Source organism: Lynx rufus, unplaced genomic scaffold (assembly GCF_022079265.1).
Source record: "Lynx rufus isolate CCGP_SWC_20201006 ecotype Redwood Valley unplaced genomic scaffold, mLynRuf1.p SCAF_5, whole genome shotgun sequence".
Taxonomy (NCBI): Eukaryota; Metazoa; Chordata; class Mammalia; order Carnivora; family Felidae; genus Lynx; species Lynx rufus.
In genome coordinates, this window is record NW_025814867.1 from 150,137,390 (window position 1) to 150,160,598 (window position 23,209).

A 23,209-nucleotide genomic window follows, 5' to 3' on the forward strand; every position below is an offset into this window, starting at 1 on the left:
GTGCTAAAATCAACGCTTAGGGCCCAAAGTGAAGTTCAGTAGTTGTTGAAGTTGTTGAAGCATCTAGTTGGAATCACCTGCAGCCCAACTTGGTGCAAAACACTGAGGCCTCCATCAAACACTTTCCTTGCTTCCTCCCTCCCTCCCTCTCTCACTCCTTTCTCCCCTCCTTCTTTCCTTTCTTTTTTGAAAACATTTGACACATCTCAGATCCCCACTCTGGCAGGCAACAATGTCAAGCCCCAAAAATTTCCACCAAGAAAACCAACTCTTTGATGTATATTTAGTACCTAAACCTCTGTGTGTGTGTGTGTGTGTGTGTGTGTGTGTGTGTGTGTGTGTGTGTGTGTGTGTGTGTGTGTGTGTGTACTCTATAGTCTAGAAGCCTGGCATGTTAGGAGATAATCGGGATTCCTTTGTGAATCAAAAACATTTGTCAGAAATGTGAAGAAACCTGATGGTTATGAGAGAAACTGAACCACTGATGTCCAAACCAGACTGATTACCAGACTCACCTGGGATCTTGAGAAAATGCAGCACCCCCAACTCCCCAGGGTGCCCCTCTGCTGGATACTCTGAATCAGTGGGCTTAGGTAGGGCCAGGAATCTGTACTTTTAAAACAGCCAGAAAAGCTAAAGTACATATTAGCCATTCCCAGTCCAAGTTCTCTGAATCCCAGCAATGATTTAGGAGACAGGATCTAAAACTACATATCTGGGTTACATTATCCTAGCTTCTCGTAGAAATCAGGCTTAAGGAGCCTCCAGTCATTCCTGTCAACATGAGACATCGTGACAATTTCTATACCTTTCATAAAATTGGCTAAAAGCATCAACCAGAATTTATATAAGAATCCACATTATTCTTTTTCCTGAAAACAGAAGAGTTGGCTCCTCAGATGAACCTGTGTGTTCCTTTTATCAAGTAAGAGCTATGCATCCCAAGGTATTTGTTTCCTGGCCTTCTCAGAAGCTCACAGATAAATTGTCCCATTTGGAAAATCATCCCATTTCAAAAGGCCTGCTGCATCTATTTCTGCCTTCTGATTTACAACCTTATTTGAAAATGTTAAATTATGTTTTTAACAAGTGTTTATAACCACATCTGCTTATTGCAGTGTAATGTAAGCAATCCAGGCATGGGACGATCCGATAGCTTTGAATTCTCCAAAACGTTCTAAAAGCCAACATATATGAAAAACAAAATTCTCAATTTTTGTTTGCTAAAGGAATTAGAAACCTGTTTAAGTTTAGTGCACTGATATCCAGGGAGGGGGTGAAGGGAGAGGGAGAGACGGAGACGGGAAGGGTGGGGAGTGGGAGCGTCACCTGGGGGAGGCTGGCAGCCTTGTCTTCTGCAAGGTTGCACAGGGCAGCACTCGTTTTGGAAAGTCCTTTGGACTTGAAGACTCAGAAACCTGCTGTTAGCATGAGAGTGTCCATCTGTCATCTCGTCCCAACCAAGCTCCCAGACAAATATACACAGAATTCCAGTTAATTTGTAATGAGAAAATTGCCTTTGAGACACATGAGCCCACATGACCTGCTCATTCATGTCTAAATGCTTCCGGGTCTTTGCTCCATCCATGCTTTCCCATCGCGGATCCCACTGCTCCCCCTTTATGCTTTTGTTGTCAACTATGAGTTTCTTTAGCTTGAATTCCCATTTCCCAGAGCCGCTCATCCAAAACTATTACCTGAAGCCCATTTTAAATGCCCTCTTCAAATTTCCTTTGAGCCCTTAAATCCGAAATAACCGCGTCCTCAGAACTGTTAAGAGCACATTGTTCCTTATACACCACTTTTCACTTTATCTTTTTAAAATAATTATTTGTGTACAGGAGGCCAGAAGACCGTCTGCTTGAAACTCCAGAGATGGAGACAGGGCCTGATGCAGGTTACAGCTCTCAAATATTCGCTGTGAAAGAATACCAGTGACAGACGGGGTGGTCTTGGGCGGGTCTCAGAGTTGTAGCCTGCCCACCAGTCGTACAGGGCCGTTCTTTTCCTTTAACCGGACTGAAAACTCCCTGAGAGTAAGTCTGAGTCAGTTTCGCTCTCCACTGCTTATTCAGCTCCGGCACAGGGTGCAGAGGCTAGCAGATGCTCAGTAAATGTTAAAAGAGTTAATCAAAAAGGGAAGAAATGATTGAATGAATGAGTCGATAACTCACCTATTCTTCCACCGATGCGTCGGTCGGACAGGTAATTAACCGAATTAGCAGCGGCCCAACGGGATTCCGAGGACTCCGCAGCTCTGGACCACCCTCTGCAGCCCGAGTAGGGGCGGGGCGCCACGTAATCCCGCCCATGCGAAGGCGGGGCTCCCCGAGGATCCCGCCTGCAAAGAGGCGGGTCGTACCTGGAATCCCGCCCACCCTGAGGCGGGGCCTGTGGCGCGCGGGAAGAAGCGCAAGCGGCGGCGGGAGCTGGGTGTGCAGCCGACTGACCGCGTCCCTGCAGGTATTGCTTCCCTGGCGCCGGCTCCGGCGTCCCCACGGTCTCCCCGCGGGGCCGAGCGAGAGCGAGAGGGTCTCGCTGAGGGCGGGCCGCGGGGTCCCGGCACAGCTCCGGACGGCGTGCGTTTGCGCGCTCTGCGGCTCCCCGCCCCGGCTCCGTGCGGCCTCCTCCCCGCCAGGCCCGCTTTCGGCTTTCCGGCCGAGCGCTTGGTCCCGTGCGGCCTGGGAACGGGGTGGGGGGTGGGGGGATGTCCCCTCTGGTTCCCTCGCCTCGGTTTTCTACCCTGGGCGCACCTCTCCTCCTGGCGGCCCCAGCCGCCTGGGAAGTGGGTGTCTCTCGAAGTCCCCTGACCCCCCAAGCTGTCCACTTGCCCCGGCAGCTTCTCCCGGGAGGCCGCTAGCCCTGGGCAGCCCCTTCCGCCGCGCGACCCGGCCCCTGACTCTCCCCGAACGCCCTCCAACCCCCACTAAGCGGGGGCGGTCGCGCCATAGGGTCGGCCCCTCGATTTCCTCTGCCTGGGTGTTCCATTTTGCTCTTTCCGGACCTAGCAGTAGAATAAACTTCCAACAGCCGCGGCTCAGCGAAGCATTTTAGGTGAACCTGCAAGGTGTTACATTAGAGGTCAACACTAACATCCTTTCCCACTACAGCGTGCATTTTTAATGGTTAGCGGGGCTCCTGGCTCATAATAAGTGTTCAGTACACCTTTCCTGCTGTAATATTCAGTTCATTACCGACGATTTTCAGCTTTCCTCTGTCTTTGGGTAAAGAACGGTGCCCGACGGATTTGTGTTGCTCCATCAAGACTCGGGAGGATGAAAGTCATTACCTGCGAAATAGCCTGGCACAACAAGGAGCCGGTGTATAGCCTGGACTTCCAGCATGGCACCGCCGGGAGGATCCACAGACTGGCGTCGGCCGGTGTAGACACGGCGGTTAGGGTAAGTGGGGCGGAGAGAGAAAGGCCCTGCCTGAGAAGCACTACTGAGGGTGCATTCTCCATTCTTTTCTTTGAAACAAAAGTCAACAAACTCAAACCAATCCGTCATCTAGCCCAGAGGGATGAATGGGATGAATTCTCCGGGCCTTGAGTGAACCATGAAAGCAAAAGAAAGCTTTGTTCCTTGAGTAAAGTTTCCCAGATTGGTAAACGGGAGGCTCATTATTTTTAAGAATCCTGAGCCAGTTCCTGTTGGGGAACGGTTTGCAGGAGAAAGAGGAAGGAGGGAGGGCAGCAAGCCATGGGGTTGCTGGTTTATGTTTCAGAGCAAAGTTCCACTTTACGTTTCAAAAGAAAAACTATTTTCTTACTGAAACTAAGCACAGTGTTGTTTTAGTAAGCACAGATTGGTAAGTGCTCACTGTATGTTTCCCTGAATGAATGTTTTGGTATCAACAGATCTGGAAGGTGGAAAAAGGACCCGATGGAAAGGCCATTGTTGAATTTTTGTCCAATCTTGCCCGCCATACCAAAGCTGTCAATGTCGTGCGTTTTTCTCCAAATGGGGAAATTTTAGCATCAGGAGGAGATGGTGAGTACTAGTATTATCCTTCAAAATTCCTTAGAAACCAGATACCTGTGTGTCTCACGTTAAATAGTGAGATTTGAGCTAGGTGTGATTAAAGAAAAAATTTTCTTTTAATGTTCATTTATTTTTGAAAGAGAGAGAGTGCGAGCGGAGGAGGGGCAGAGAGAGAGGGAGACACAGGATCTGAAGTGCGCTCCAGGCTCTGAGCTGTCAGCATAGAGCCCGACCCGACGCACGGCTCAAACTCACAAATGGTGAGGTCATGACCTGAGCCAAAGTTGGACGCTTAACCGCCTGAGCCACCCAGGTGCTCCTGTACCACTTTTTCATTTTAGGGGTCATTTGACCTCAGTGTGTCATTTAGATAGCTCAGTAAAATAGCGTTCTGGGGAGCACGAGGGGATGGAAGACAGTAAGTTTAACCCGAAAAGACCTGTTTGACAATGGCCCCTCCCCAACTTTCACCAGGATCCGCTGCCCGGTGGAGACAAGTAGGAAGGTGCCCACCATTTTGTCAGAGTCCCAACACACCCGTCCTGGCTTTGATTGCTAGTTTGATCTAAGTGATCACAGCCTTTCCCACATCTCTTTGTAATTAATTGATTCGCTGGGGGAGTATTGTCTGAATGATCCTCTAAATCATGTTTGTTTCCTGGGAATATATTGACTCCTATTTTCTGCTTGTGTTTACGTGGCATAAAGATTGCCTTGAATTTGTAGATTTATTTGGGATACGTTGCCATCTTCACAATATTAAATGTTAAACCCATAAAGCTGGGACTTTTTCCTAAGCAGTTTACTAAGTCGTTCTTCCTTTTTCCTTATGGTTTTACTAAAAAGTAAATCGTTTTCCCACGCTTTGACACCAGAACAGTCTACAAGTTAGTACAAAATAAAACAGAAATCACAGACTTTGCAGGAGGAGGAAAGATACCTAGTTAAGTTCAGTGCCACGGTGTCCAGGGTGTTTGTGCACAGAGGGAAAGGTGGGAAGTGGGGACTGTCCCTGGGGGAGGCTGACAGGCTGTCTTCTGAGAGGGTGTACAGGGCAGCACTTGTTGGGCAAAGCCCTTTGGCTTTGGGGGCCCAAAAACCTGTTAACGGTGGAGAGTGTCCACTTGTCAGTGTTGAAGGCTGATCTCCTTTCCACCAAGCTCCTGGGATTCCGGTGCACTTGGAGTGAGAACACGTGTGCCCACACAGCTGGTGCGCTCATTGTCCTACTGGCATTCAGAGGGAGGCCAAGAGGTGCTCAGGCTTAGGTGGTGAGTTTGGGGTCAGAGCACAAGGGCTTATAGCACTCAGACAATTGATGACGTCAGGCCAAGATACCTGCTGCATCCGTATGTGTAGCTAATGTGTCCGTGGCTTACTTTGTGCAAGGCATTGTGTTATAAGTGCTTTATGCATATTAACTCATTTAATCCTTGAGACAGCCCTATGAGATAGGTATGCGGTTACCCCCATTTTACAGGTCAAGTGACTGAGGAGTCGAGATGCTAAGTCCTGTTGAAGGTTACACAGGAACCATTTGCCAGTCCTTGCCGGTGGCTCTTTGTGGCTCTTTGTTTTTTCCTATTCAGCCATTCATAGGTTATGCCTTAGGATTTTAGAGGTTGGTTTTTTTGTGTTTTTTTTTTTTAGGTTTATCTTATTTGAGAGAGAGGGACAGTGTGCACGAGCAGGGAAGGGGCAGAGAGTAAGGGAGAGAGAGAATCCCAAGCTGGCTGTGCACTGTCAGTGCAGAGCCCGATGAGGGGCTCCAACTCATGAACCGTGAGATCACGACCTGAGCTGAAACCAAGAGTCGGACGCTTAACCCACTGAGCCACCCAGGCGCCCCAGATTCTGGAGTTTTAGATCAGAAGGCAAACCTGTTTTTCCTGTCGAAATTCTTAGAAGTCCGTCATTGTGACCATACTGTCTGTTGAACAACATAAATAGGACTTCAAGCCCTAAAAGCCCAGAAAGGAAGGAGCATGCAAAAAGCGTGGCTTATCTTTCACTGAATCGCTCCACAGATGCCGTCATCCTGTTGTGGAAGGTGAATGATAATAAGGAGCCAGAACAGATTGCTTTTCAGGATGATGATGAGGCCCAGCTGAACAAGGAGAATTGGACTGTCGTAAAAACCCTGAGGTAACTTGCACAGGGACCATGGGAGTGCCTTATCTAACTGCTCTGAGAGCATTAAGCTCACATGCATTTTTTTATTTAAAAAAAAAAAAAAAAGTTCTTTTGAGTAAGCTCTATGTCCAACATGGGGCTTGAACTCACAGCCCTGAGATCAAGAGTCCTATGCTTTACTGAATGAGCCAATCCAGGCGCCCTGCATTTTGACTTACATGGTACTTAAACCTTTTACTTACACAAGGCAGAGATAAGAGAATCATTTTAAAAGCTAGAAACATGATTAAAATGGATTTTATTTCTGCTGTAAAATTTTCTTTAGTCAGATTGAATCAATTACAAAGATACAAGTACCTCTGAAGGTGGTAGATTATAGCTGCAGCTAATAGAGTTCCAGTGGAAGTTTCTAAAATCCTATTTTTTTAAATATTTTTTTAAACTTTGAGAGACAGAGTACGAGCAGGGGAGGGGCAGAGAGAGAGAGAGAGAGAGAGAGAGAGAGAGAGAGAGAATCCCAAGGAGGCTCCACGCTGCCAGCGCAGAGCCCAACATGGGGCTCAAACCCATGAAACCGCGAGACCATGACCTGAGCTGAAACCAAGAGTCCGTTGAGCCACCCAGGAGCCCCCCCCTAAAATCCTATTCTCGTGTATGGTCTCTGAGTTTGCTTACAAGTTTTTGATGTTTTTGTCTTTTTCTTCTTTGGATTGTAGAGGCCACTTGGAAGATGTGTACGATATTTGCTGGGCAACTGACGGGAATCTAATGGCTTCTGCCTCTGTGGATAACACGGCCATCATATGGGATGTCAGTAAAGGTAGCCAATACGTTTCTGTTCTTGTCAGGGGGAAGGACTTTCTAAGGGTCTAAAAAGCTAACCTACTTGACCTTTCATGGCATAAGAGTTTCTTTGGTGAACTAAAATAGGTATTTGGCTCAGTAGGGTGGGGATTAGCCTCCTGTATCATGGGTCCAACTCAGAGTGGTCACGTGTATGAGGGTTTCTGAGTTACTGGTGCCAAAGCAAGGTCCATCCCACATGCTTGGGGGTGTAGACATGTTGGGGGCAGGGCTAATGCCTGCCTTTGCAGAACTTAGGATCTCAGGAAGTTTAGCACATCGTCATGATGGGGCATTGAATGGTCAGTGTTGGGAGAGGTAGGAGCTGGCATCCGTTCGAGGAGACAGAGGACAGCCGAGGACACCTCACTGCTTTTACAGGACCTGTTTTCTGTTTGGGGAGACAGGAGACACGTGAGAAGTTATAAAAATTGCCGTGAAATGCTTTGCCTGCCCTTTTCGCAGGCTGCGGATTCTCCCCCAGCCCGAGGGCCCTGGGTGGGGGGGAGTCAGGGCGGAGCGGGCATCCCACCACGCTGCCTGCACATCCGGTTTATCCACTCAGTGACAGTCTCTGTCCGCTTTAGGTCCCTGCCACCTGCCATCCAGTCAGACCCCCTCTGTCTCATCTCACCTCTGTCATGTTCTACCCAGTCCCTGACTTGGGCACAATGGAGGGCCGGTGTCCCTGTCTTCTTCTCTTCCCCACATCTGGCCACTGCCCTGGATAATTTCACCGTGTGCGTGGACAGTCCACCCAGCAGCCCCCTGAAGCCAGTTGTAATGACCTTGAACGTTGCCAGGTCTTGATATCCTACGTGATCGTGGCTGCCATCTAGCGGGGTGTTAGTAGTGATGGCGCTGGGAAGGGGCCGCAGAGTGAAAGGCTGATCGGAGAAGGTTGCTCCGAGACTTGAATGCGGCAGGGAAGAGGCTCCAGCCTGTGGGAGCAGCCAGTGCAGAGGCCCTGCGGGGAGCTGCTTGTGAGGCAGGACAGGTCCCGCAGAAAGTCCCTCTTCAGAAAACCCTACTCACACACTGACCTAATGATAGCAGTTGTGGGTTAAAAAGCCTCTTGTGGGGCACTCGGGTGGCTCAGTCGGTTAAGTGTCCCCAACTCTTGATTTCAGCTCAGGTCATGATCTCATGGTTCATGAGATCGAGTCCCGTGTCGGGCTCTGCGTTCACAGGGCAGAGCCTGCTTGGGACTTTCTCCCTCTCTCGCTGCTCCTCCCCTGCTCATGCTCTCTCTCCCTCAAAATAAATAAACTTGAGGGGCGCCTGGGTGGCGCAGTCGGTTAAGCGTCCGACTTCAGCCAGGTCACGATCTCGCGGTCCGTGAGTTCGAGCCCCGCGTCGGGCTCTGGGCTGATGGCTCGGAGCCTGGAGCCTGTTTCCGAGTCTGTGTCTCCCTCTCTCTCTGCCCCTCCCCCGTTCATGCTCTGTCTCTCTCTGTCCCAAAAATAAATAAAAACGTTGAAAAAAAAAAAAATTAAAAAAATAAATAAACTTGAAAAAGAGGGGCGCCTGGGTGGCTCAGTCAGTTGGGCCTCTGACTTCGGCTCGGGTCATGATCTTGCACTCTGTGAGTTTGAGCCCCACATCGGGCTCTGTGCTGACAGCTCAGAGCTTGGAGCCTGCTTCGGATTCTGTGTCTCTTTCTCTCTCTGCCTCTCATGCTCTCTCTCGCTCGCTCTCTCAAAAATAAATAAACATTAAAAAAATTAAAAAAGAAAAAAAGCCTCTGTTGTAAAACTCAGGGTCGTTTGAGAAGATGCTGTCACCCGGCTGCAGGCCACCTTACTCTCACAGACCCCCAAAAACACTGGCAAGAAGGCGAGGGGGAAGGAAAGTTAGCCTGAAGCACCCTCGCTGCATTTCACATGGAGGGCGGGTCCCAGGGTCACGGGAGTGTAGACCCCTCTGCAGAGAAGAGCCATTTGAGTTGTTTTTGTTTGGTTGGTTTTTAAGAATGGCCAGGGTTCCGTAACTGCCTCTGCATTTTATCTGGGTAATCTTTGTGTGCTGCTGGTTTTCTCTCTTTCCACAGAGTCCCTTTTCCATCACTACTGGCTTTGCCCGGCCCTTGCCTCCCGCCTGGCCTGCTGTCCCCTCCTAACTAGTGGTACTTCCTATGTCCTCTGTGACCCTCAGTCTTGTCTTCACGATGCAGGTCACTTCCCAGCCAAGTGTTCCTCTCGGCCGCACCTCGAATTCCCAGAACCTTTTCCTGATACACGAGGGTCGCTGTCACATACCTCCTGTCCTTGTCTTGCCGTTTTGGCATCGGACCTCACCCTGTAGACTTCTCAGTGACCCATTGTTCCGTGTGCCGAGGATCGGCTTACAAAACCTCCTTCATAGCCCCCCTCACCCTGCCCTGTAGGGAGAGCTGACCTCAGCTCGTGCCTTGCCGACCCTCACCGTGGCCTCTTAGCTGCCCCGTCTATACCATGCTCAGCTGGCTTGCCTTTTGATGGTGTGTCCCTCCCCCAAAGTAGCAGGCTCCTGGGGAGTGTGGGCCATGTGAAGTCCCCTTTGTCCCCCAAGAGCCTGACACGGCGCCTGGTAAATGACAGGAGGGTATGAAGGGCGCGATACTTAAACTGTACTTTATTCTGCTTGTGCTCGAGTAGGCTTTAGTAAAGCTGTCATGTGCTTTATTCGCAGGACAGAAGATCTCTATCTTTAATGAACATAAAAGTTATGTCCAAGGAGTAACCTGGGACCCCTTGGGTCAGTATGTTGCCACCCTGAGCTGTGACAGGTACGTCAGGATTTGGCAAGTTGTCTTCTCTGCCGGCTTGAAATGTCCTGCAGAGGGATTTTCATCACCATTTACCAATCTGAAGCTCGGTCTAGCTTTGCTTCTTGTTCTTGGTTTCCTGTCAAGCATTTGGTTTTACTGTTACTCTCCCACCATAACGTGAAAGTGGAAACTAATTAGGGCAAGTGCCTTATATGTAGTACTTAGCAAATCTTTATTGAATGGGTGAATGAATGTAGAGGGAGTTTTGAATTGCATTTGAATTTCACGGACAACATTTGTTTATTGTTTTTCTTTTCTTTTTTTTTTTTTTTTTTGAGACAGAGGGCATAAGTGAGCAAGAGGCAAGGAAAGAGGGGGAGAGAGAATCTTGTGAGGGGCAGAGAGAGAGAGAAGCGGGGCTCACCTAAAGTGGGGCTCGTTCATAGGCAACGTTTAAAAAAAGTCTTTTATAAATATGACTTCTGTAAGAAGGGGTTGCTAGTGGTTGGGTTGGAATTTTCCCTTCCCCTTCCCTTCCCTCCTTCTTTCTTTCTTTAAAAAAGAAAATTAACATTTATTTTTGAGAGGCAGAGCATGAGCCGGGGAGGGTCAGAGAGCGAGAGAAACACAGAATCTGAAACAGGCTCCAGGCTCTGAGCTGTCAGCACAGAGCCTGACACGGGGCTGAAAGCCATGAACTGCGACATTGTGACCTGAGCCAAAGTTGGACGCGTAACCGACTGAGCCACCCAGGCGCCCCTGTTTATTTATTTTTTTAAGTTTGTTTATTTTGAGAGAGAAGGAGAGGGGGAATCTCAAGCAGGTTCTGTGCTAATGTGAGGCTCAAACTCACAACCATGAGATCATGACCTGAGCCGAAATCGAGAGTGGGACGCTTAACTGACTGAGCCATCCAGGTGTCCCTGGGTGTTTCATGTTTTTTTTTTTTTTTTTTTTTTTTTAAAGATTTTATTTATAAGTAATCTCTACACCCACCACAGGGCTTGAACTCACAACCCTGAGATCAAGAGTCTCCTGCCCCACCAACTGAGCCAGCCAGGCATCTTTCTTTCATTTTTTGATTATAGTTTACTACTGCAGTCATTTCAATGACTCCATTTAAGTTAATGTAAAAATAAAATATTTTGTCTTTCCCGAAAGAAGGTTTGTTGTGGTGGTTACTGGCATCATTCATTTAATTGTATTCTTGGAACAAAGAACTAAGAACCAGAGGTGGTGGGCGTACTACTCATCAGTCAAGGTCATCCTTTTGAGTATTTTCCAACTTCTTTTAATCGTAACATGTTTGATTTCAGACGGCCCAGCAGTGTGGACGAGTTAGTGTTTATGAATCAAAGCATCTCCTGTTACGTTCCATGTACATTTATTTTCTGATCTGTACGTTTTATTCGGGCAGTTGGGAGTGAAACGACCTGATTAGCTAGTGGGAATAATACGAATTAGCAAGATGCAAATTTATCTGTTGGTGTTTTCCTGACTTGCAAATCCCTGAGGGTGAGACCGTTGGATACAAGAGAAATGTCACTGCAGTCCTACAAACTGCCCCTGGGCCAAGTGTCAAGGCCTGAAAAGGCGAGGCCTGACGAGCATCTTACTTGACAAGTTGAAACACTCGATAAAAAGTGAAGTTCTGGCCCATTTCCTCACTTTATTAGTGACCTCCTTTGGGTGGTTTGCTTCTGTCATAATGAGTTAAGTGGGACAGTCATAAATGGTCTTGGAGGCTGACCTGGTCTAATCGGCCTGCAGTTTTGATGCTAGATTGTTTCTGTGTGGAACACTTCGTTCACTAGAAGAGATCAGTCAGAATGTTTTTCTTTCTTTAGGATCCTCAGGGTGTACAGCACCCAGAAGAAACGTGTGGCTTTTAATGTCTCAAAGATGCTGTCTGGAATAGGGGCCGAAGGAGAGGTATGAAGTGTTGACTTTCTGTGTTAGCAGTGCTTCAGGAAGTCACGGGCTCCTCCGTGTCCTACAGCTAAGTCCCTGGTCTCAGGCACCTGACACTTGAACTACCGTGTGCTTCCTCAGGTCCAGCCAAGGCTCAGTTAGTGTGTTGGGCTGGTCTGCATGGAAATGGGGACATCCGGGGGCCAGGGGAGAGCTGCCAATGGTGGGTAGAGGTGTCCAACCCCAGCTCACTGTGGAGTCGCCTGGAAGCATTAAGAGACATGTGTGCCTGCCCCCCACCCCCCAGGCGTGTGTGATTCGCTTGGCTTGAGGTAGGCAGGGCCTCTGGGATTCTGAGGTGTAGGGAGAGTCACGAGCGTCTGACCGAGGGGGACCCGGCCCTATGCCGCAGGAAGGTGGCAGCGGGCAGTAGGCCGTCTTGGCAGGTTTAGAGCGAATGCTGCCTGCAGGACCGTGGGGACCCAGCCAGCGGTCCTAGAGGAATCAAGACCATGGAGGCAGGCACTTAGACAAAAGGGAGCAGGTTGGTCACTGGAACCAAAAAGGGATGTGGTGCAAACCTGGGCCTCAAGCAGCTGGCGGGGCCAAGCGGGCCACGAGCTGACAAAATGGGGAGCTCATGTACAGTAAGGAGGGTAATGCCGGGTCTTTGGGTCCTTGAGACTTAAATGCTTCATGTTTATCCAGTGGCAGTGAGTGGGAGCAAAAACCGTTCCACGCAGGTGTTCAAGAAAGGTTTGAAAAGATGGGACTACCAGTTTAAGAGCGGACTAGTTTATAAGAGGTGTTCCTTAAGTTGGAAATTCTAAGTGGACACACACATCATCCTGCTTTTCTCCCCGGTCTCATTGTCCAGACACACTGCTCTTGACAGTGCACGGTGTCCTCACGGAGGCTTTTTAAAAAGATAACTGTAGAACCACAAACATGCACGTAGACCTGTATGCACATACGACTTTCTGTAACGCAGGTGGGCAGTTAATCTTTGTGAACGATCACTCTCGCGGTCTGGAGTGATTTGATTTGTAATATATTTCCCCTGTTATGTGAGTGTAATAAATGACACTATATAAAGACAAAAAAAAAAAAAAAAAGGAACTGGTAAACCGTTATTGTGATTGTAAAGATTTGGATTAAAAAAAAAGATTTGGATTAATGTTTAAACTTGTGTGCCTCAGGTCAGAAGTTACCGGATGTTTCACGATGACAGCATGAAGTCCTTCTTCCGTAGACTCAGTTTTACCCCTGATGGGTCTTTGCTCCTCACACCAGGTGGGTTTGACAAGCTTTCGATTTGAGGCGTGATGGCAGCGGTGGGTGATTCCAGTTGCCGCTTGTCAGCTCAGTGAATCCTGATTAAAATAGTGACCCCCCCAGCTTGTTCAGACATTGAAACCTCCAGGGGAGCTTCAGGAAGCACTGGTCCCCGGGTTCCACCCCCAGAGATGGTCTGATTGGTCCGGGGTGTGTGTGGTCTAGATTTTGGAATTTAAAAAATTTCCAAGTAGTTCTGATGTGCAGAGAAGTTGGGGAGCCACTAGGCTAGTGTGACAGACATTTTCCCTTAGATTTAACTTAAAATGTTAATGTCTTTTCACTAGGCATGTATGTAGAGGTCATAGTGCTAAAGCTAAAAGAGGTTTATTGTTTCTATTCTCAATGAAGAAGTCTATTGTGGCAGGGACAAGTTTGGTTGGAATAACTTGAGTATGACGAAACCGCAGAATCAGCAAGGACAAGACAGGTTCATTGTCTACAGGAAGGCATGATGTTAAGCCCAGCAGCGTCAGCTGGGGCACTGATTGCCAGGGTGTTCTTAGAAGAATGTCTCCTGCTCTCCGTGGCTCGGGTCCCATCTTTTTTATGAAGGCGATCACCTAACCCAGGGCTGGGCCAAACAGGAGGGCACAGGTCAGGTTGGCCACTAAGTATTCCAGCCCGGTTGGGCAGAGGAGGCCTGAGAGGGTGTGAATTGTACATGCATACTTGTGATGCCTTAGGACATCGGGGATCATGTGGGAGTGACATTGGCCTGGGGAGGGGGTGTCTCAGAATCAGCAACAGGTGGTTGCTAAGTATATTAAAAGTTGCTTACTAAACTCAGTGACAAATCTTTCCTAAATGACCACTCTAAAAATACTGTGTTAGAATCAGGTATCAGATGGATGTCTGCTTTTGCCATTATTATTCTTTGTGGTGTTAATACATGCAGGAAGAGGAGAGAATGAAATTACAAAGATTGGAAAGAAGAAACCTTGGTGTTAAGATTATGTTTCTAGAAAATCCAAGAGATTTAAAAATATCAGAATAAAAAAATCTGATAAGGTGGCTGGATACTATCTATGAAATACTTAAAAATCTTCTATACTGGAATATGCACTTAGAAATATAAAAAGGAAAATTATTCCATTCATAATGCAAACCCCACAAAACATGGGAAAAAAATTTAATAAAGGCACAAAGCCTTTATGAAGACTAGAAGATCTTATTGAAGATTGTAAAACAAGTTCTGAACGAATAGAGATCTCAAGTTCTAAAATTAACATACGCGTTGATTTCCAATTAGGATCCTATTAGAGGCTTTTGGTTTACTTTTAGTTGGACAGCATGCCAGCTCTGTTAGGAGAATAAATGCTGAAGAATAGATTTAATTTTTTTTAAGTTTATTATTTTTGAGAGAGAGAGAGCATGAGCAGGGGAGGGGCAGAGAGAGAGGGAGAGAGAGAGTCTCCAGGTGATGCCACACAGTCAGCATGGAGCCTGATGAAGGGCTTGAACTTAGAAACTGAGAGATCATGAACTGAGCCAAAACTAAGAGACGCTTAACCAACTGAACCACCCAGGCGCCCCAAGAATAGATTTAAAAGTATGAAAAATAGGAATAATACTTGAGCAGGCACTTTCCTAAATGTCAGCAGATATATGGTGCCACTCTTATCAAATCAATATGGTTATTGGTATAGGAATAAACAGATTAGTGAACCAGAACAGAAAATCCAGAAATAGATCCCGAGATAAGGAAATCTGATACAGTGGGAAGAATGAATTATTGAGTGAATGGTGCTAGAGTGTCCAGCTGTCTGGAAGAAAATTCTATTGGACTCTTAACTTACATATGAAAATAAATTCCGGGTGAAGTCAATACTTAAATCTAAAAGGTGAAAACTTAGGAGGACATCCTAGGGCCAGGGAAGACAGACGGAGACAGGAATCCTGGAAGCTCTGGAACGATGGGTCTGTTTGCGTTTGACGGTGAACTTTTGTACAGTGGAGGCCCAGTAAGCGAAATCAGTCGGCAAGTGATGGAACTGGAAAACACCGTTTACGAGACAGGAAAGAGCTTACGTGTGTCACGTTCAGCGGCTCTTCCAAATCGATGAGAGAAAAAGAAAAACCCAGAAAAAAAGAGGAGTGAAAGAAACAAGAAGGCAGTTTGTAGAGGAGCAAATTCACGTGTTCAGCACCCACAGGGAAAGGTTTGGACCCTCAGTGATAGAGAAATACAAAATAAAGTGACCTACGATTAGGGATTTCTTTATTCTCTTCAGAGTAGACAAAAGTGCAAATCTCCCTGGCTGATGGGCATGCAGAATGTGGGTATTGCTGCAGGAACATGAATTGTTACAGCCAGTTTAGAAAACAGTCTGGAAACCGTTAAATGCATGTACCTTTCAGCCCATCTGTCCCCATCCCCCACCGTCTTAGACTTCATCTTTAAGAAATGAAAACCTAGTACATAAAGTATATCTTCCACGATATTTATTGCAAGTATGGCTTCTAGTCGTGAAGAATAATACCGATGAACAAGACGGGTGGATGAATTACGGCATTTTCATACCAGTGAACATGGGGCAGCTAGTGAAGATACGTCATCCAAGTTAGCTTTCGCGGGTGGTTGACCGAACAGAGCAACAGAAGCGAAGGTATAAACGAGATCCTGTTTTCTTAAACTAGGCTAAAAGCCCCACCCTCTGAATATATACGCGATGGAGTTGTAACTGGGTGTTGGTTGTGCGAGGGAAGAGGACACAGTGGTTTGTTCAGATGGCGGATGTGGGGCGGGAAGGGTGGGCTGAGTCGAAGAGACTACTTGACGGGGTCTCTGCCCACCCTTCCCCACCCCCCAGCGGAGGCGAAACGGTCACATGTGAAATGACGTGTGTGTGTGTATCAGGAAAGATACTGCTGTATGGTTGACAGTCATTCTGTGGCCGGGTCTGGCCTGGTTGTAAGGTCATCCCAGGGTGAGTGTGGAAGAGCTCAAACATGGGCTCCCCCCAGAGCAAGGTCAGCTGCTTCATGGGTTGGGGATGCAGTGGAGGCCTGGGTCTCCTGGCCGCACCAGGCAGGTGGGAAAGGCTAGTGGCAGGCCCTGGCTGGCAGCCAAGCTCAAATCCAGCGGACACAGTGGGGTGATACAGTGAGAGCGCTTCTCCAGCAGGAAGTGACTGGCCTCCCAGACGGAGGCCTGCCCGGTTCCTCCTGCCCAGGCCTGAAGCCCCCCCCCCCCCCCCCCCCCGAGCAGGTGGGCCGCTCAGGGGGAGGTGACAGGTCAGTAGAGCTGGAATAAGAGCTGAGCCCAGCCCGGGACCGTGTGTATTTGTCCTCAGTCACAAAAACACTGTCCAGGGCACGTGGCTATGGGGAGAAATGTTTTACAGGCCAGGGTTGGATGCTCTTGAGTGTGTCTTCTTTCGTCTAATAAAACCTCACCTCTCTCTCTCTCTTCCTGCTTCCCCAGCTGGATGTGTGGAGTCTGGAGAAAATGTAACAAATACCACCTATGTTTTCTCCAGGAAGAATCTTAAAAGGTATGCAGTGGAAGAAATCGTTGAAATGTTTACCCTTTCTTTTTGTTTTTGGTGAGTAACAGTGCCCTTTTCTAAGAAGGTCATGACCGATCTTTTAGGCCCATCGCTCACCTTCCCTGTCCTGGCAAAGCGACGCTTGCAGTTCGCTGCTGTCCCGTCTACTTTGAGTTGAGGCCGGTGGTGGAGACAGGTACGTTAGAGCCACGGTAGTTGTGTTAGGTCTTCGCCGAGGCAGGTCACCAGGCTGCGGGGGTTGTGATGTGGGCTTTCTCCCGTGGGGGGCACGGCTCTGTGGGTTTGGTGCGGTTGAGTTACCGTGAGGAGCAGGAGCAAAGCCCGAGGTTATCAAAATTGTCCCGTGTTCGTCTTGTCTAGAATATGCTGTCTTCACTTTACCTTTAAAGGAATGAAAGTAATTTTTTTTAATCCAGAGCAGATTGAATGTCATTCAGTATCCATTTCCTATGCAGTAAAATGTTTTTTTTTAGTTTTTTTTTTTTTTTCCCTCAAGGTTTTTCTCATTATCAGGGGCTTTAGTCGGATTCTGATGGGCCTTGGTGTAATTTTCTCAGGTTTCTTGTGTTTGGGGTTCATTGAGCTCTTAGATCTATGGGTTTATAGTTTTCATCACCTTTGGGGAATTTCAGCCGTTACAGTGTCAAATGTCTTTTCTGTCATCCCCCTTTCTGCCCACAAGGGGCTCCACTTACACGTGTGTTAGGCCATTTGAGGTTAGTCCTGGGTTTACTATCTGCTTGCTTTTTTCCTTCTCAGTACTTCTGTTTTCTGTACTCTGTGTCCCATGTCTCTACTTAACACACTCCATCCTTCCTCCTCTTGAACATGTAAGATAGATAGTTTTTGTAATAACTTTTAATGACTTTGTGTACAAAGGATTAGTTTTGATTTTTTTTTTCCTTCATTGTGGGTCATATTTCTTTGCATGTCTAGTAATTTTTCATTAGATGCCGGACATTGTGAATTTTACCTCCGTGGATGCTGGGTATATTTTTATAAATATTCTTGAGCTTTGTTCTGGGAGGCAGTGAAGTTACTCGGAGACACCGTGCTGCTTATCCTCGTTCGGTGGGACCATGGCAGCATGTGGTCCAGAGCTAATTTCCCCACTGCAGAAGCAGAGCCGCCTGAGTAATCGGTGCCCCGTGAAGTAGGTTTCCCACTCTGGGTGGAGGAACACGCTCTGTCTGGCCTTGCGTGAGCTTCGGGAATGACTCCCTCTTTCCTGTAGTTCTTGCTCTGGCCTCGGGTGGTTTCCTCACTTGCAAGTGCTGATCAGTGCTCAGCTGGAGACCTGAGAGGGCCTGTAGGTCTGTGCCTGTGAACTCCGGCTGCCCGGGCCTCCCTGCTTCATCCTCTACCTCTCCCGGGCCTGGCAGCTCCAGGCAGCAAGCTGGATGTAGGATTTCCTCCTTGACTTCCCATCCCTCAGAGATCACTGTCCTCAGTGCCTGATGGTTAGAAGTCTTGGAAAACATTATTTTGTAGATTTTGCCTGGTATTTCAGTTGCTTCAGGGGGGAGGGTAAGTCAGGTCCCTCTTCCTCCAACGCCAGAAGCAGCTGTTTTAAGTTTTTTAATCCTTTTATGTGAATGAATGTAATTACCTGGAAGCTTGAAATCACCTTAATAAAATGTTTCTAGGTTACCCTTATTTTTCGTATCAGATAGGACTTGTTCTATTCACAGGTTTTTTTGTTTTGTACCCCCACCTTTTTGGACCTTGGGTGCCCCTGAGTCTTGGATCAAGACACGGTGTCCTCATCAGGTCACGTGTGGTTGTCCTTTATTCCCATATAAATTAAAGGACTGATTTTTTTTTTTTGTAAAGCACATAGCAAACTAGCCTTCAGTAAAATGATGTCATTTCCGTCTCCTGAGAGAGGGCTTTTGGGAATTTGTTTCCTCTGGCTTCTGTTTTCCGCCCTTTGTCCCTGTTTTCACCCGAGCAGACAGAGCGTCACAGGAGCCGGGCACGGAGCTGGTGCACCTGCCCTACCGCCTGGTGTTTGCTGTGGCTTCTGAAGACTCTGTGCTCTTGTATGACACCCAGCAGCCGTTCCCTTTTGGCTACGTGTCTAACATACATTACCACACCCTGAGTGATGTCTCCTGGTGAGTGGCCGGTGGTGAGGGAGGGTGGGCCTGGAGTAGAGCCTTGGGGCAGGGAGCATTCCAGCGCTACAGGTGGCTTTTTTGGCCTGTGTTTACCAATTCTTTTTCTTTTTTTTTAATTATTTTTTTTTAAGTTTATTTAAAACTATTTTTTTTCTGGGGTGCCTGGGTGGCTCAGGCCATGATCTCGTGGTCCGTGAGTTCGAGCCCCACATCGGGCTCTGTGCTGACGGCTCAGAGCCTGGAGCCTGCTTCAGATTCTGTGTCTCCCTCTGTCTGCACACTCCCCTGCTGGCTCTCAGTCTTTCTCAAAAATAAACACTAAAAAAAATGTTTTTTTTTTTTAACTTTTTTTCTAAGTTTATTTATTTTGAGAGAGGGAGAGCGAGCACACATGCATGCCCATGCAAATGGGGGCGGGAGACAGAGAATCCCAAGCAGGCTGCAGTGGAGCCCTGATGTGAGCGGGGCTCAAACTCATGAACCTCAAGATCGTGACCTGAGCTGAAGTCAGATGCTTGACAGACTGAGCCACCCCGGCACCTCTTACCAATTCTTTTTAAAGGAAAGCCGTTTCTAATTTGCAATAATACTGCTTCCTATTGTAACAGAAACATCTGAATGATGCCATTCAGTTGCCCCAGGGGTTCCTCTGATTCTCAGACTGAGGGAGGGGGTACCCTTTGGGCTCCCTGCTTGTTGGGGGCTTGCCAGGCCCTCTGGGCTTGCAGGAAGCCCGCACCCATGAGCTCCTGGCACCCAGAGCTGCACCCAGGGAGTCACCTTGCGCTCCGCCTTCTGCCGGTGGGGTCCTCCGAGCCCTGGGTTCCTGATTTGCGCCCAGCTCTGCCTGGGCCTGCTCCCCCACCGTCTCTTCCTTGCTCTTTACAGCCTTTTTTCTCCTTTTTATCTTGGGGGGAGAAAAACCAAAAAAAGGAAAGGTTCTCACACTTTCATCCAGGTGAATTCGATGACAGTCCTGAGATACTGCGGTGCCCGAGAAACGCGATGGGGTTGGGAAACCAACCACCCAAAGCCTATGATTTTGCTTGAACTGCCATGGTGTCACTAGTCATGAGAGCCTGACGAGGGGCCCATAGACTTGGGTTCGGTTTCTAACCTTTTGTCCTGTTTGGGGAACAAAGGTCCAGCGATGGGGCCTTCCTGGCCATTTCTTCCACGGATGGCTACTGTTCGTTTGTGACATTCGAGAAGGATGAACTTGGAACACCTTTGAAAGAGAAGCCGGTCTTAAGCGTGGGAACTCCCGATACAGCAAAAAAAACGAAGAGTCAGCCACACCAGGGGTCTTCGCCAGGCCCCAGGCTGGTAGAGGGGACCCCCAGCAGCCCCTGCACACCCCCGCCTCAGGCAAGACCATCTCCAGCCCCAGCAGCGCCTTCCGAGGAGAAGAAGGCCCTGCAGCCCAGCACGCAGAATCCCAAAGCACCCCCATCCCGGAGGGTCACTCTGAACACGCTGCAGGCCTGGAGCAAGACAACACCCCGGTAAGAACCTCTGATGGAAGAAGCAATCGTCCCTGCGGCTTGCCAACAGGAAGCCACCAACCTTTCATGGGGGAAATGCCATAAGTACTTCACACTGCTGCCGGAGACCTCGCTAACCGTGACCTCCGCTGCGTCCCCACTTCTGCCTCTCAGGCCGGCTCCAGACCCCCGTGCGCGGCCTATAGACAGTTGGCCACAGCCTGTCCTCTGGGGCCGTTCCCACTGGCCCTGCCTCACCCTTTGTCCCGTAATCTCTAGCTTGCCCCTGGAGGCCAGGGCCCTGAGCACACTCTGCCCTAGGGGCCTCTCTGCCCTTACCTTCCTCCGGGAGCCCCAGCCATCTGCGTCCCTGGTGACACTGGAGTCTCCCTGGATGTCCCTGCAGCCCTTCCTCTGTCATAACATATCACATTCAGTAGCAGGAGTTTGGTTAGGCTTCTGTTTTCCCTGTTAGGTTATCAGCCCCTTAAGGCAGGAAGCGGTTCCCCAGTCGTCACCTGTTTTCTCCTGCCCAGAACAGTCATGGGCACTGAGCAGCAGGCGGGAAAATGAAAGGAACATCTGTAGGCAGTTTTTACTGCATCTGTGGACTGGCTCATGGTAAGCAGTGTCTGGTCTGATCGTGTCCCCAGGTGATGCTGCAGGTGTCTCTGTCCCTCTTCACATCACTCTGGCGCCTGAGTTCCCCGCCGGTGCTGCAGACAGAGCCCTTCTGTTGTGCACGGCAGCTGGGGTCCAGGGGTCTTCCTAGGACTGGAAGTCCCCTGTCTGACCCTGTGGGAGTCCTGGGGAGGGAGCAGATGACAAGCACCACGTGTCTCGCTTCCTCTGCCCTGCCCGGGACTTCACTCGCCAGTCTGTAATCTGGATTACATGTAGCGTTCGGCTCTTCTCGGGTGTATGAGTTCTGCAGACTAATAACATTTTTTTGTTTTTCTGTGTTTTTTGGTGGAGGAAGGGAGTGGGAAGGTGTTCTTTCAAATACTCTTATGAAACCTTTCCCCTCTTAATTTCTTGGAGTCGTCTTCTGTTGTAACTTAAAAAAAAATAGTTGTTGAAAACTAAGATTGGATTTTAAACAAGAACTGTGTTTCAGAGCTTTCCGTAGTAGAAACCATTGTCGGCTAGCCTTATATATGCGGTGTCCAGTGATGTGTTCAGCATACCACTGCAGATCAACAAAACACGGGTTTTGAAACTTCTAGGTGACTAGCGATTGACTATCATAAGCCTAATGGTTGAACTTAGTACATGAACATAGTCCTTAGTTACTAAGTGGGCACATCGACATTTAATGTCTACATGGTATGATTAGCTGAAAATTTTTAATGTTTCTTTTGGGTAGTTTTGAAATTTGGCATCATCATAAATGATTCTTAGGATACTAATGAACCATGTACCTCTTTCCTACTTTGTTTTTTAATTAAGGAGGATAAATTTACTAGCCTTAAAGACAGAGACTCCACCAAATTCTGTACCAATTAGTATAATCTCCACCCCTTCCACAGAAGAAACTGAACCAGGTAAGTGATACTGTTATTTTAATAGAATTCAAGATATTCTTTTTCTTTTGTTCTTTTGGAAATTAACCACCTAATTTTAAGTCAGTTCTGAGAAAGCAGGGATGTATCTTATTAGACCGTCATTCAGATTCACTGGCTGCCTGTTTATTCTCGGCAGGGAGAGTACCTTTCCACGCAGGCATTCAGGGAGCTGAGTAGGTGGCAGGTTCCGGAGGTGCTGTAGGGTCAGGGTTCTCCACCTGGGCACTATTGACAATCTGGGTCAGATAATTCTGTGTGTGGGGTGTTTAGCACCTCTGAATGCCGATACCCATTTCTCCCCCCAACCCCGCCCCAACTTGTGACATTCTCCAGTGTCCCCACACATTGCCCAGGTGAGATCGCCCCCAGTTGAAAACCACCAGATCCTTTCCCTTATGTGCAGATAGGACCCTTGGTATCTTGTCTGGGCACAACATTTATTTTGTGAATATCAGCTCTTAATTTTAAGCAATGTTCACTTACTTGCCAACCTGCGCTTGTTAATGTTCTAGGGACGCCCGGGGACCCTCAGGACAGTCCTCCGGAGCCCAAGCGGCCTCGGCTTGGTGAACACAAAGGAAGTTCCCAAGGTCTGGAGCCTTGAGGCGATCTGTCTGCTGCTCGAAGGCTGCCAGGTCTGTGACCCCCGTGCACAGAGAGGGGGGGCTAGGCCGGGGACACCGGAGACCAGTGGCAATAGGCGGAGCCTGATGGATACTCGTGAATTGTTTACTGTAACAGAAGATACACATGGACCAGTTTTTCTCCAGAACTATGTTTGCACTTGTATTCAAGACACATGCTTACCTCGGAGCAGTGAACGTTTTCATAGATCGGATCTTCTTTTGAGCTTCTGAAACTGGAGCGGTTCAGCCTTGTCTAGTATGGAACAGGGAGTCCGTCCTTGAAACACAGGGAAAGTGCAGACGCTTTGCGAGCAGACCCTTCCCAAAGCTGGCATGAGAGAGGAGAAAGTTATTTGAGAAGGTTTATTCTGCTGATGTTCCCTTCTGAATAGTTGGTTTTTAGGAGTTAGTTTCCTTTCTGACTGTAAAGGTAATAAAAATGCTTGTGCTGGAAAGCTAGCGAGAATAAAGTAGGAAAAACGGGTCCGAGATGGGACTCTGCCACCCTCTTCCTGCTGGAAGGAACCATGTTGCTATGTTGGCATATTTATTTCCTTTTTCTTTTTTTTTCCCAGGGAGAGAGTGGAGATTTCCCTTTAGAGTTTGGTATCCAAATAGGTTAACTTTTCAGATTGATTTTTCAGAATAAAAGAACTTTTCCTGAGCAGTTTTTGCCTCTGTCTTTGCTTTCCCCATCTCCGGGTTGAGGGTGTGTTCTCTCCTGCGGGGAGGGAACCAGAGCTGGGGGCTGGGCGCGCACAAGGTGCTGGCCACAGGAGGCAGTCCCTGGGAAACGTGCTCGCGGTGGCTGCTGGTCCTGCGGCAACGGGGTGGAACCCCCGTCTGGAAGCGCCCGCTGCTGCTTCTCACCCAGAGGAGGTGCTACCGTTGAATTTCAGGATGTGTGACACCTGCCACTTTGGCATAGCGGACACCATGAGTCGTGCA

The 23,209-nt window shown here is 48.3% G+C and overlaps 1 protein-coding gene across 2 annotated transcripts; it reads left to right on the forward strand.

Annotated features, from left to right (window-relative positions):
* The first annotated feature begins 1,346 nt into the window (after positions 1–1,346).
* On the forward strand, positions 1,347–22,928 carry CHAF1B (chromatin assembly factor 1 subunit B). 2 transcript variants are annotated; one of them, XM_047099387.1, is made up of 14 exons: positions 1,347–2,463; positions 3,231–3,401; positions 3,860–3,992; positions 6,011–6,128; positions 6,833–6,936; positions 9,630–9,726; positions 11,556–11,640; positions 12,819–12,912; positions 16,382–16,451; positions 16,550–16,641; positions 18,421–18,583; positions 19,729–20,091; positions 21,520–21,614; positions 22,148–22,928. In XM_047099387.1, the coding sequence occupies exons 1-14, from the start codon at positions 2,311–2,313 to the stop codon at positions 22,237–22,239; spliced, it is 1,830 nt and encodes a 609-aa protein (XP_046955343.1). In that variant the 5' UTR covers positions 1,347–2,310; the 3' UTR covers positions 22,240–22,928. The 2 variants fall into 2 exon arrangements, with proteins under 2 accessions (XP_046955343.1, XP_046955344.1); XM_047099388.1 differs by having other exon boundaries at positions 2,397–2,463; positions 3,208–3,401.
* The last annotated feature ends 281 nt before the right edge of the window (positions 22,929–23,209 follow it).